The sequence below is a fragment of the Typha latifolia genome, chromosome 4, assembly GCF_019914945.1.
Source record: "Typha latifolia isolate L0001 chromosome 4, TyphaL0001v2, whole genome shotgun sequence".
NCBI lineage: Eukaryota > Viridiplantae > Streptophyta > Magnoliopsida > Poales > Typhaceae > Typha > Typha latifolia.
The window spans coordinates 14,014,187-14,028,019 of NC_133089.1; the positions used below are offsets into that span (position 1 = coordinate 14,014,187).

General features: G+C 38.4%; 2 protein-coding genes across 12 annotated transcripts; one reads left to right on the top strand and one right to left on the bottom strand.

Annotated features, from left to right (window-relative positions):
* Positions 1-1,023: 1,023 nt before the first annotated feature.
* Positions 1,024-7,996, bottom strand: LOC140785951 (uncharacterized WD repeat-containing protein C2A9.03-like). Of its 11 annotated transcripts, XM_073134083.1 has the most exons (10): positions 7,858-7,996; positions 7,181-7,348; positions 6,928-7,095; positions 6,530-6,616; positions 2,548-2,682; positions 2,361-2,471; positions 2,183-2,274; positions 2,002-2,107; positions 1,829-1,915; positions 1,024-1,726 (listed from the first exon to the last, which is right to left on the bottom strand). In XM_073134083.1, the coding sequence occupies exons 2-10, from the start codon at positions 7,337-7,339 to the stop codon at positions 1,313-1,315; spliced, it is 1,359 nt and encodes a 452-aa protein (XP_072990184.1). In that variant the 5' UTR covers positions 7,340-7,348; positions 7,858-7,996; the 3' UTR covers positions 1,024-1,312. The 11 variants fall into 11 exon arrangements, with proteins under 11 accessions (XP_072990184.1, XP_072990187.1, XP_072990192.1 ...); XM_073134086.1 differs by lacking the exons at positions 6,530-6,616; positions 6,928-7,095; positions 7,181-7,348; positions 7,858-7,996 and adding exons at positions 4,869-5,074; positions 5,774-5,866; positions 5,975-6,506; XM_073134091.1 differs by lacking the exons at positions 6,530-6,616; positions 6,928-7,095; positions 7,181-7,348; positions 7,858-7,996 and adding exons at positions 4,155-4,239; positions 4,979-5,074; positions 5,774-6,504.
* Positions 7,997-9,167: 1,171 nt separating this feature from the next.
* LOC140787705 (acyl-coenzyme A oxidase 2, peroxisomal) lies at positions 9,168-13,647 on the top strand. Its single transcript, XM_073136789.1, has 7 exons — positions 9,168-9,659; positions 11,075-11,190; positions 11,332-12,215; positions 12,291-12,470; positions 12,564-12,730; positions 12,961-13,084; positions 13,181-13,647. The coding sequence occupies exons 1-7, from the start codon at positions 9,232-9,234 to the stop codon at positions 13,334-13,336; spliced, it is 2,055 nt and encodes a 684-aa protein (XP_072992890.1). The 5' UTR covers positions 9,168-9,231; the 3' UTR covers positions 13,337-13,647.
* Positions 13,648-13,833: the final 186 nt, after the last annotated feature.

Genomic DNA, 13,833 nt, shown 5'->3' on the forward strand with positions numbered 1-13,833 from the left:
AAATATATATATAACAATAGCTACCTTCACCGTGACTACAGAGATTATGAGATTAACTACGACTTTAAAGTTTAAATAATTATTATAAACAAAATTATTTGGTAGTGGTAGTGGCTTAGCTAAATGACTTAATTTTGTTGATGGTTCAATCGCATCGCTTAGAGAAGCAACTCAACAACGTGATGACTTAGACCAATATTTTAGAGACGTTTAGTTCGAAGCAATAATTTAGTGAATTACACAATTTAAAATCTAAACTATACAACTTAGTATATTGGCTAAAAGCTTAATGAGATCTTAATGTTTTGGTTGCCAAGGAGAATTGGCTCTTTATCCGGTCTATATCTAATCTTCGAGTTCTTAAATAATCAAAATATGTTTTCATATGTATCTATAAACTCTTTATACATCAATTAAGAAGAGAAGTAAGCCATCTTAATTTTATATATATATATATATATTCAGAATTAATAGATTAATAATAAATTAGATAGAAAGTTCTGGTCACATTAGATAACTAGATCTAGATCGAATGCAAACTGTCTAAGATTTAATTACTTTCTTTGTGAGAATTTTTAAAGAAAAAAGGAAGGTGAGAAACTCATGACGTTAGCTGATCATCCAACTTAGAGCCAGGATTTTAGAATGTAACAATATGGGACATAATTTAGTATTACAAGACCAAAATATGTTCGAATCTAGTTCTGCAGAAAGACCCTTTCCAGGGAGGATTTCTTCCAGACAACTATCCAGACGATCGAAATCAATTTGAGATTAAATTCCATTAATTTTATTTGGAGAAAATTTATCTAGAAATAAATTCTGCCGTTGAAAAATAATAAAAATAAAATATATCTATCTTTTATTGTCTAGAACTAACTATGTTGTTTGAAATTCAAACGAGGTAGGAATTTATTTTACTATGCTTATTTGTCCTATTTTAATCATGAGCTTCAATAAAAATGCCACAAAATTAAGAGTAACATCTAGAAAAGTTTAAGTGAAAAATAAATTTCCTGCAAATTCGATCTCAAATTGGATGTCTTTTTATACTATACCGAGATTCATCCTATATTCACTGAAATCAATGAAACTTCAAATCCAATCACTTATTAAACGTTTCCACCGAGCTAGTGATTCCCCAAAAAAAAAGTGTGAAGGGGAAGAAAAGGGCGGATATTTCTTTACTGGCATTTCCACAAGGCTGAGTAGTTTCTCTATACAAGCCATCAAAAAGACTGGAACAAGCAACTTCAAGGAAGACTTGAGTAGTTTATTTACTGGCATTTCCAGCTCCTCTCTTCCCTCCCATTTATCGGAAGCTATCCAGGTAACAGTATTGACGCCTCCTGCTGAACTCTAACAAGCTCCCATAAGTCCGGTCTGCTATCGCTACAAAGAGAGCCTCTGTATCCGGGCTGAATGATATGCCGGCGATCTCACCAAAGAGATCAATCTCTTGGGCACAGAGGTAATCCGCCCTACAATCATATATGTGAACAAAGTCCGCTGGCTCCGCCATTGCCAAGAACCGCCCATCAGAAGAAAATTTCAGTCCTCGTATTGCTCCCATCCTCCCTTTCAGCACAGCCAGGGACTCGGAGAGGTTGCGAACATCCCACAGCCGACATGTTGTGTCTTGGTTTCCAGTGGCCAGGATATGGCCATCGGGGTGCCAAGCCGACGAAAAGGAGTAATCCAAGTGACCTTTGAGGCTACTGATCACCTATATAGAGCAAACAATGGGAAAAAGTTATTCATCACGTAACATGGGAACATCATGAAATGAGAAAAGGGAGTCAAGAATCACAAGGCGCAGAGCACTTACCTTACCCGACTGCGGATCTGCTAGCAAACATTCAGTACTATCGCCAAGGATAGCAAGTAGCTTGCCATCTGGACTGACTGATGTATTCTGCATAATTTAAATTTGTTCATGTTAAAGCACTTGCGAAATGAATTCAGAATTCAGACCAAAGAAGATCAGAAAGAATCACTCACATTCACAGACCAGGAGAAGGATAAACGATTCAGAAGATTATATCTCTCTGTGTCGAAGATCCTTACACAGCAGTCATTATTGGCGGTCATCACCCGAGTGGAGCCACTGAGAGATGAAATAGCACACCAGTCAAGTGATGATATTGGATAAAGCATATAATATACTAAAAGGGATACCTACTTAGAAGATTGATAGACATCCACCGCATTGGTGATGGCTTTGTCATTGTCAGTTACATTTGTACAGAAGGCCACCCCAGATTGATCCATATGCTGGTGAGGTACAAAACTAATAGGTTAAAGAGTGAAGACTGATTTGAATTATAAAAGGTAAAGCTCACTGGAATATTCAGTTTTACCTTACAAATGAGTTCACCCTGAAAGCCACCAGCCACCATCAGATTGTCTTTTACAGTCATGGTGCTGATCTGCACCCTCGATAATGGTCGGGCAGAAGATCCACGATTCTTCTGCATGTTTGACAAAATGAAAATCTAAGGAAATAAAGAAATAAATAACTGGTGCCAAACTCAGAAAGTTCTGAACCTGAGTTGGTACAGTTTGCCGTGCAACATTTAGCACTTCGTTGCCTCTTCGCAGCAGTGATGACCAGTGGATAACTGAGTAATTCTGCATCAAGTAGACATCATGCTTCGAAGTCGCCCAAAGTAAATTCCTCAACTGCAAATATCAGTCACTTATCAGAGCCTTAAAAACAAAACTATATGCATATAACGAAAGTCCATTTACTGATGAAAACAGATAGAAGCAATAATAGATCCAAAATTATATTGCATCCAACAAAGTCCATTTACTGGTGAGAACAGATAAAAGCGACAATAGTCCTAGTAACATTCATATTGTCAAACTCATGATACAATTCAAGTTATGGAACTAATAGTAGTTTGCTTGTATTTGGTCTTTTCTATGCTGAGTGGGAAAACGATCTCTGTAAAAGAGAATCTAACCAAGAATCACAAGAAAGAGTTGCAACTCGCAGTTCTTAACCGACTAGACACTGAAATTCTCAACTAGTTGCAGGATATAAAGTTATAAACATTAGTAAAATAATAAGAGAAAAAGGCCCTATAAGATCGCGATTTTTATCTAGGGTCATGCTAAAGACAAAATGCAGAGAGACCTAGATAGTCATACATTTGCAACGTGTTCTTACTCATCTTTCCTTAGTAAGTCTTCCTAACTTCAGACAATGTTCATTAAATTACCCAGTAATTCAAACAACTAACTCCCACCATCTCCACCAGTGAAAACAGGGGAAAAACTAAGATATTGTGAAGAATCGACATGTGCTGAAGGAGATTTATCCCAAAAGAAAATCTAAGATGACAATTAAGAGATTACCACACCTAAACAAATCATAGACGCAGCAAACACACACATTCCAGTCGGTGAAGGTCAACCCGATGTGTTGAAAATGACCATGTTCTCGGAAAATAAGTGCAAAGAGACACTAAAATGACTACATGGAGGACAACACTTCCTTGTTAAGTAAAATTACTACACAGAGTACACCTTCCATATTTCCTACCATAACTGGACAAGGACTGGACTATTATCGTTCCAGATTTCAGTTAATTACAATAATTCTGATTTCCCCATTGCATGAGAAAGTCTATATCCACTTTCAAAGGCTTTTCCGGTGAATGGACTTAGTACTCGATACAATTTATCAGTAAAATGTACGTGCCCATCTCATGTATTGACATTCTGACATGTCATTATATACCTGGCAAACTTTGTAAATGATCTTTTTATCGTCTAATCCAATTTATGTCCCACAATTTCCTATGAAAACGACATAATCCTATGAAAACCTAGGATCATTTCTCCATCGTTGTGTCCCCATTACAGTTAATGGTGCCAGAAATTTTAGAAGTGATTAAAAATACAGAATGAATGGAGCCAATAAAATTCAGACCTAGAAAGGAAAACAACTAATTGCCTTCCAAGAATTAAAAATTATCACAACCTAGATATATAACAGAATGTAAGCAAGCAAACATAAGAAATGAACACCTAGAACAGATAGTAACCTGATACTACCGCTAACTGACACTTTAAAATTTAAGTGAGCATCATTTCTACAAGGCATATAAGCAATATGAATGAAGGAGAACTAAAATCATTAGTACTTATAGATATAATATGAAACTCTCTTTTAGCTGATGTCAGATCTGGTGCAAGCTCCTCATGTAAAATATCTGGTACAAGCTCCTCCTGTAAAATTAAAATCAACAAAGCCAACACTTTGATGACCATATCTTTTATTTGGAAATAAACTTTTGATAGATGCAATTAAATGTCCAACCTATTTATAGTGTTCCAAAAGTAATTGACATGAAAATGAGTTATGACATCTGCATAAAAAGTCATCTAAAATTGACACAAGTAGCTAGTAGGTAAATCTCTTCCCAATGTTAGTACCTACAACAGCTAACTGGACATGCTCAAGGACTGTCTTGTGGAAACTACATTAGTTCGAACAAAATGCCGCCCTAACTAAAAGTTGACCACAACAGAAATCGAAGAGTCTCCATCAGTCGACACTCAGCAGTAACCTCTATTGTTACATGTTTTTGGCGCAATGTCAACTTAGAATGAAATAAGCTTAACACCATGGAGCAATGTCAGAACAACTTATTAAATCCATTACGAACCATAGCACATAATAATTCTTCAAAGAATCAATCTTGCAGCACAAAAAGATGAGAAAAGTGTTTGACAAGTTTTAACTTGAATATGCATGCAAAACAGATCAAATATATCAAATTTAGACACTTGAAAAATATCTCCGACTATTCAGAACAGTGAAAGACTCATAATAAAAATGAGGGAAAAAATATTACATAAAAATTGTCAGGTAAACCCCGTTCATGTCCCAAAACCTGCCTATTAAATTTGGGAGCATGATTTATTTGACAATGTGGCTCACTGATCATGAAACTTCCTACCGTACCATATTAAAAGGGTGCTCTTATAGTGCCAGCCGCTCAGAAAGCATTTCCCACCTGCTTTTATTGCCTGGCAGAATATGTTATATTGTGTTCCACTCCTACAAAGGAGGGGTTAATAATAAAATCATATTACTATTACTATATAGCACCACTGATCATGTAAAACTGTGAGATATGCACTACAGAAAATCTATAAGCAGTCTGCAGTAAATATTATGCCACTTACATATACTTTGACCACACCATAGGAAAGAAGCAAGCACCAAGCCTCCTCATTATTAATATAAACTAATAAAGAAAATTGTAATATGCTCACTATCTTTGCAGAATGAGAAGATACGTGGACATCAAAATTCACGGTAACCAGGAACTCAAGCAGTCTGATTAATCATGTGCAGTTAACAAAGGATTAACTGCTGGTGTCACTTGATAAATAAAAAGGAGGGGAAATAGAAAGATAGAACATGGATGGAAGAGCACACATGCAAGAAGTGACCCCGAAGTTACAACATTTACACCAGGCTCCCAGTCCAGGGAACAAATAAATTGAAAGAGAAAGCCACACTTCTGATACAAATGCACTTTTTCCAAAAGTTCGCATTGTTCAAAGCTAAGACATTACCATAATAACACGAAACATGCATTTACTTAAGTTACTACATGTGAAGGGCACGTAGTTAAAGGCTCCAAAAAGTTGCAAAGATGCTAAAACTATCACTGCCATCTAACAAGGAAATTAAAACTACATAACATTACTGACCAATCAACACTACCAGTAAAACTGAGTAGTGTCTTACCTTCCCCAACAACACATGATGCTTGATGATATAATTGCACTAGCTCACATGGATATATTCCCATATAATAATTAATAATTAAGTAATGAGAACCTGCAAAAACTAAATGATCAAGGTACATAATAGAACAATCTGAGTAAAAAGATAAAAGCCATTTTACATTAGAAGCAGGTATGAATAAACATATCCTAAAATGCCAACCCAATTGATGTCTGGAGACTAATCAGTCTTCCTCTGCACTCAGTAGATCAGGGAACAAGTTAAGGACCTCCAAGAGGGTCAGCACAGAACCTTCTCAAATATGGTATGCGCAAGAGAAAGTCTATCTATAACACTTCAATTGATGCACTGGGAGACACCAATCTGCAATAATTCTAATACAGTGAATAGGTGACTGGAATTGGAAATTACTGTTTGCATGTTATTTGACTAATTTCTATCAAGGTTAAGTCGAGTCTAATTAACAACTAAGGGAAAAATTAATCTAAGACTTAAGAGCGCACTCAAATGTAAAAACATGCATGAAAACTAGAATATATTGTGGAGTTGTGCACAGTATCAAAAGATGAAAATTACTACTGCTTAAAAGGGGAATGATGAATAATGCAGTCAATTGTGGAAAGTTTTAATCTCAAGTCATTTGATTCCTCGCTAGATCAATAATGAAAGATAACTAAAAGTATAGGGTCATGAAGACTGCTCAATAATGAAAGATAACTAAAAGTATAGGGTCATGAAGACTGCTCATATTAGTACCTGAAAATGCACAATGGTTGACTTGACAAGCCTCGTATTGAATTGGAACTCATAAAACTTGCTTCCCTTCTCAACTTGCTGGCATTCCTGAAAATATCGATGATGAAAGTCATCATCGAGGTTTTCTTTTCCAACAAACTTTATCATTTAAAAAGTACAATGTGTAATAGAAATTTTTTGATAAAAAGCCTGCGCATCCAAAAAACTGGGGACATATTTGTGAAATTAATTCTCCATAAATCGTTCTAGAAGGCAATCATACTCGGGGTACCACATATTTATGCAGAAGGCAATAAAACCTGAGAGTTATCATATTCTGACCAGAAAAGTATCTGATTGTACTTGATACATATGATAGGCCAAATAGCTCCAGTTAAAATATTTGCCTGCAAGCTCACCTTCTCTAATTCATTGTTGGCTCTTGGGAAGTTAACATAGTTCTTGTACTGCTTCAGCCTCATCTCGCGATACCCCTTCCTAGTATAGTTCAACCTCTCCCATGGTATCCCTTGCATATCGCTTCCGTTTCTATACTCGGAGGCTGAAGTATCATTCTTATGCTTAGTCTGATCAATTCATAAATTATTTCAACCTTAAAATTCATGTTTTCCATGAAAAGATCAAGAAGATATCAACCAAAAAGGGCAATACCATGTCCTCGACATCATCCAGACCAGCATCACAATCCAGGCCGGCTTCATGCGCTTCCTCTTGATGCCTATTCATCTCAAACCCATCATCCTCGAACTCAACCATGTCGAAGTAGTCAGCATCAATGTATTCTAAATCGTCATTTAAATAATATGCCATCTGACTACACTGCAAAATCAAAAGGGGTGACGGAATTTTACTCAATCTAGCAAAATAGATACAGACGGAATAAAACACAAAATGGATGCCAAAGAAAGATCTTTATTGATCTGTAAACCCTCCAGATTAGCAATTTACGTCTATGCACCTATCAAGTCCTTTATTTTTCGTATACATCCCTCAAAAGTCATGTGGGTATGCATATACTAAAGAGTGAATTCTATTTCGCAACCAAAAGGTAGCCCGAGAAGTATTCACGCAAAAATGCAGGGTAAACGGCATACACGAAAATAGTGAAATATATGCAAATAATAAGTACTAAAAACCTAAAAATTCACCCAAAAACCCCCAAAAAATTCATCATCTATGAAAGGAAGCATAAGAATAAGAAACATACAACAGAGAGCTCCTAAAAACTCGAAGTTCTTCATATTAGCCCAAGCAAAACAATATAAAAAAGATAACGAAATCGAACCCTAGAAAACGAAGAAATTGCACAAATAACATCAAAGAATTACCAGAGAACAAATCGTCTCCCTAGGATGATCGGCGCAAGAAGAGAAATCTCTCGCGTATTTCTCTAGTAGCAGATATCTAAAAGGCGAGAAAGAAGAACAAAGGAGATTCGGCAGAGGCGCGATGAGAAAGAACGAGAAATGGCGGAAGACAGAGAGCTAGATGCAGAGATTTTATAGACTGAAGAGGTGGGGGAGTGGGCGGGACCCGCAGAGAGGAATGGAAGGATCCGGACGGACCGGACCTCATTGGCCCCGTTCCGTTATTACGCCGTAACGGAAGCTACTGAGCTTTCCGCCTGTCCCTCGTCTCGACCATGATCAATGGTCAGAATTCACCATCATCCGATCAAACGGCCTTTTTTGGTGGATATGGCGGCGATATAAGATCATAAGCTGTGGAGATTCACACCAGAGTGCAGCACAGTTAGTGGACAGTTTACTGGGACCCACCAGACGGGCCCCATAACTAACACGTGGACGTCCCGCTTCCCCCTCCTGCCGCCACTTGCTATAAGGCGGGAAGCGCCACGAAAGAGAAAATAAAAGAATAAAAAATTAGATTCCTCTAATAATAAAATAAAACCCCGTGTATCCCCTGCAATAAGTTTTTAAAATAATTAAACAACGATCACCGCTTTAATTTACGTATAATTAATTAATTAATTAATTGGAAGAGTCTGGTCCGGCCCCACCATCCTACCTCTTTGTTCCACGTGTAAACAAACTGTGGCAGTGCCAAGACGGTGCCGTGAGTTAAAGGTTGAGAGGTGACGCACGAACCATCGCCCTCGATAAACAAGTTGATTCCTTCTAGTTGAAGTTTGGTTCAAAAGTAGTGTCAAACTTTGTAGTAGTATCTATGAACTTATTATCCAATTATAAACTTTGAATTTAAATCTCCGGTCACACAAATTAAGACTACAAAAACTGAACTCATAACCTTTTGGTAAGACTCACCGGTAGCTTAACCTTTCACTTATTCATAATTCCTGGAGCAAGTCTCTTTTGTCGACATCCGTGTACCTTATTTTTTTATTCTGAGGTCTTATCTGAAAAAGTTATATCGTGGATAATCTTATCCGAAAAGTTATTCCTTCGATAAGCTCCTACTGTCTAAAATATAAAAATGTGGCAATTTGGACACAAGCGGCCATCGGCCCATTCTTCCACCTCAGTTGTGACATGGGATAAGCACCAAAAAAAGGTGTTCTTGGAGTCCTGCTCCAATCATTCCCCGCCACGTGCTCCTCTGACTTCTCAAACACGTCATCTTCCGTGCGTATATAGCTGACCTCCGCCCTCTCGCTATCCATCTTCACTCCTCCCTCCACCTCTTCCCCTTCGCGCACGCATTTCCCTCGAAGTCTCGAACGAATGGAAGACCAAATCAAACGCGAATCCGGCGAGCCGGCGTCGCTCCGCCGCATCCGCCACCTGTCCCTCCATCTCCTTCAGCCCTCATCCGGCGATCCCCAGCACCTTTCCCTCGTCCCCTGCCGTGGGATCCGGTCGCCGTCGGTGAGCGTGGCCGTGCTCGAGGAGTACATGAGGGGGCGCCACCGCGAGATTCAGCTCCGCGTGTTTGAGTTCTTTCGGTCGAGGCCGGACCTCCAGACTCCGGTGGAGATCTCCACCGCCGACCACCGGGAGCTCTGCATGCGCCAGCTCACCGCTCTCGTCCATGATGCGGGGATTAGGCCGTTCCGCTTTGTGGCTGATGACCCATCCGTTTACTTCGCCATCGCTGAGGCAGCTGGCGGTGTCGACATCTCACTCGGGATCAAGATGGGCGTTCAATACAGGTCAGTATCTTGAGGAATCTTGAAGAAATTTTGAATTTTGGATGAACATTTGGAGAATAGGAGCAAAGGATCAGATGTGCATGTCGGTCTGTCTCAGTCGATCTGGTCTTTTTGTTTCGATGCTTTGCCGATATCCAAATTTCGGTGGCTTTGGTTTCTCGAGGAAATTTAAGATTTTGGAAGAGGATTTGGCGAATTGGATCCCTAGCTTTTAGTGGCTGGCAGTTTACTGCTATCAAAATTCGCGCTTTAAAGATTTCTGATTAGGTTTCTTTGGGTGGAGGTGTTTATGAATTTAAAATGGGTACATTGATGGACCCGTAATTCAAGAAATTTGGAATTAGGTTGACATCGAGAATTCTACTATGTAAATTAGTTTCTTCTCTGCCACTGTTGGAATTGGGGAATCGTGTTTGTTTATTTCGGATCGTGGCTAGTGGGAATAGGCAATTTATTAGCTTTGTATATAATATAATTGACTGGATAGTAGGCTACATGTGCACTTCTTCCTAAATTAGAAGTGCAATTCTTTTCATTACCTCTGCTTCAAGCGTAATTTGTCAATGACAATATGTCCAATTATAGAGTTTAATATCACGTCAGTGATTAATAATAGTCCTGTGTTCTTATTGTTGGATCTCTTCTGCATCTGCATATTATTAATCAAATAATTGAAGATCATAGAGATGCGCTTGCTTCCTCACACTGCTTCCATTACAATAGTTCACTATATTTATGGAACTGCCAAGGTTTGATGTGTACTGTAGTCCCTTGTTTTAACAGTTTAATATTTTGGAAAAATGGATATCAGTTATCACAACTGAAGGTAGGTGAGGTATTTTATTGCAAATGTTGCATATTTGCATCCTGATCTTTGTGTTACAAAGACTCTGGGGAGGAAAATCGACCCTTCATCTTGCTTTATGAGATACTCCAAGCAGTTAATGAAAGGGAGACTACCACTCATTGAACTTTTCTTTTATCCAATGAGAGGATGCAGTTGTGTGACGATCTGGATACGTGGAACCGCCAACACAACGACAACCAAGCATTTAGTTCCAACTATTTGGGGTTGGCTAAATGGATCATTTCTCTCCATTCATTTCTATTTGATGCATTACTTGCTGTCATGGAAATCCTGATAATTTCACCCAAATAAGTTTGTTTGCTTCATGCTGATAGAAAGAAGTTCATTATGACTTTGAGAAATTCTGGGAACTGAGGCAAAGTCCTTGGAGCTCTAGATCACTGAAAAGGAACTTTTATTCTCTTCTTGTATTGTAAATATATTGCAGCATGACAATAAGGGAAAGCAGCTCGGGATCTTTGATTCTTCTTATGTTATATATGTTGTTTTATAATATTTGTCCACCTTCTTTTATGGCACTGCCAACTTTAATATGTTTGTCATGCAGCCTTTGGGGAGGGTCAGTTATAAACTTGGGAACAAAAAAGCACAGAGATAAGTACTTTGATGGAATTGACAATTTGGATTATCCTGGTTGTTTTGCTATGACAGAACTCCATCACGGTAAGCTTCTTTAGTCATCTTATTTTAATGGTAGGGATTAAATATCCTTTCCTTTGTTTGCATGTAAGTAAGTAACTATTATCTCTGATCATATTCGACTAACTGTTTCTTTTTAATTAAATTTGTGGTCTCCTATTACAGGCTCTAATGTCCAAGGCCTCCAGACTACCGCTACCTTTGATCCTGTCACTGATGAGTTTATTATCAACACACCAAATGATGGAGCCATAAAGTGGTGGATTGGTAATGCAGCAGTTCATGGTAAATTTGCGACAGTTTTTGCGAAGCTTATTTTACCCTTCCAAGGAAATGGAGGAGCTTCCGCTGATATGGGAGTTCACGCATTTATTGTTCCGATAAGAGATCTCAATACTCATGTAATTTTTCCTGGAATTGAAATACATGATTGTGGTCACAAAGTAGGCTTGAATGGGGTAGATAATGGTGCATTGCGATTCTCTTCTGTGAGGATTCCTCGAGAAAATCTCCTCAACAGATTTGGAGATGTCTCATGTGATGGGAAATACACAAGCAGTCTCCCAACCATCAATAAAAGGTTTGCAGCCACCCTTGGAGAACTTGTTGGAGGGCGGGTGGGCCTTGCGTATACCTCTGTAGGTGTACTTAAAATTTCAGTCACAATTGCTGTGAGATATTCTCTACTCCGTCAGCAATTTGGTCCACCTAAGCAGCCTGAAGTTAGTATACTGGATTATCAATCTCAGCAGCACAAGCTCATGCCCATGCTGGCATCAACATATGCATTTCACTTTGCTACACTTTATCTGGTGGATAAGTATTGTGAGATGAAGAAATCAAATGACGACGAAGTTGTTGGTGATGTTCATGCACTTTCAGCTGGCCTGAAAGCTTATGTGACATCATACACAGCAAAATCTCTTAGTATATGTCGGGAAGCCTGTGGTGGCCATGGATATGCAGCTGTCAACCGTTTCGGTATACTTCGGAATGACCATGATATATTTCAAACTTTTGAAGGGGACAATACAGTTCTTTTGCAGCAGGTAAATACTGAAATTTACACCATTTAAATGATTAGCACTTTAGCAGTGCATTCAACATTTCTTTTTCCCATGTAGGTTGCAGCAGACCTCTTGAAGCAATACAAGGAGAAGTTTATGGGAGGGACTCTCACAGTCACCTGGAATTATTTGAGAGAATCTATGTCTTCATATTTGTCCCAGCCAAATCCAGTAACAGCTCGGTGGGAAGGGGCTGACCATTTGCGAGATCCGAAGTTCCAACTGGATGCATTTAGAGTGAATCTCTTCTTAATTTATAACTTCATATTAGAATGTTTCTCTTTGATTCACTTCCTACATTACTGATTTATACAAATTCCTATTCTTCAGTACCGAACATCTCGATTACTTCAAAGTGCTGCTGCCCGTCTTAACAAGCATAGCAAGACACTAGGAGGATTTGGTGCATGGAACAGATGCTTAAATCATCTGCTGACCCTTGCAGAATCTCACATTGAGTCAGTCATCCTTGCAAGGTTCATAGAGTCAGTACAAAGGTGAGGTTTTCAGGAATTTACATATTACTAATTTTCCATTTATTCAGCGTAGTGTGGCAATACCTGCTGTTTTGCTTCTTAAGGACACTAAAATTTCCAAGGCTGGAACTGACATTTTAAAATGTGCTACTGTTTGCCGATCAATTGGAATTTTCTTGGCCCCTACTCTTATGAGAAAGCCTTGGTTAATGCTGTTTTCCAGCTACGTTTCTGATCGTATTATTTTGCAGTTGTCCCGATGAGAACACTCGTGGTGTCTTGAAGTTAGTTTGCGACCTTTATGCTTTGGATCGGATCTGGAAAGATATTGGAACATACAGAAATGTAGATTATGTTGCTCCAAACAAAGCCAAGGTATATTTCATGGCATGAAAATTTGATTTCAATTCTTTCATATCACTAGGCCCAAAGATGTGCCACTGGCTTATAATAAGCTTCGCCTCTTTACAGGCCATCCATAAACTGATGGAATATCTGAGTTTTCAAGTCAGAGGAGTTGCCCGAGAACTGGTCGATGCATTCAATCTTCCAGATATTGTTACTCGTGCTCCAATTGGCATGTCATCAGAGGCATATGCTCACTACACTCAATATGTTGGCTTCTAAACTGGACTGCCAGAAAAGAGCCATTTTCATTGCATCATTTTATCTTAATAAGCCTCATTATTATGCAATGGCCAGAAAACTTTGATTTTTTACAGCAGTTGTTGTATAGAAGTAAGTTGTAAAAATAAATCAGCAGCTGACTAGTGAATAGATCAATCTGAGGAAGAAGAATGCGTAAAGTGACCTAAAAGAAAATATTATTTCATGCACATGATAAACTGGGGATCAAGATGTACTTTTTCGACAAACTTTGTATCATAATATGCTTAAGCAGCTTGGTTAATAAAGTAGACGGCAGCCTAGTACATAAATTTCCTCTTTAACTATTTTGCATGCAATGTGAGTCATGCGACCCTAGAAGGGGGCAGAATGCTACTCATTTTTATGGTCAAAACCATGTACTGATATGAATGCAAGATGGAGTCTGTCATGAACTGTTATATGGAATGGATATTTCTAAGACAATTATAACTGCTAGGAAGACTAGGTAAGGATGA

Bases quoted from the DNA above. Each gene is read 5' to 3' on its own strand.
- LOC140785951 (XM_073134083.1), bottom strand. From the start codon at position 7,339: ATGGCATATTATTTAAATGACGATTTAGAATACATTGATGCTGACTAC. The intron at 7,096-7,180 runs GTATTGCCCTTT...TGAATTGATCAG, and splicing joins TGGATGATGTCGAGGACATG to ACTAAGCATAAGAATGATAC. The intron at 2,472-2,547 runs GTTCAGAACTTT...TCAAACATGCAG, and splicing joins GGCAAACTGTACCAACTCAG to AAGAATCGTGGATCTTCTGC.
- LOC140787705 (XM_073136789.1), top strand. From the start codon at position 9,232: ATGGAAGACCAAATCAAACGCGAATCCGGCGAGCCGGCGTCGCTCCGC. The intron at 11,191-11,331 runs GTAAGCTTCTTT...CTCCTATTACAG, and splicing joins TATGACAGAACTCCATCACG to GCTCTAATGTCCAAGGCCTC. The intron at 12,731-12,960 runs GTGAGGTTTTCA...ATTATTTTGCAG, and splicing joins TTCATAGAGTCAGTACAAAG to TTGTCCCGATGAGAACACTC.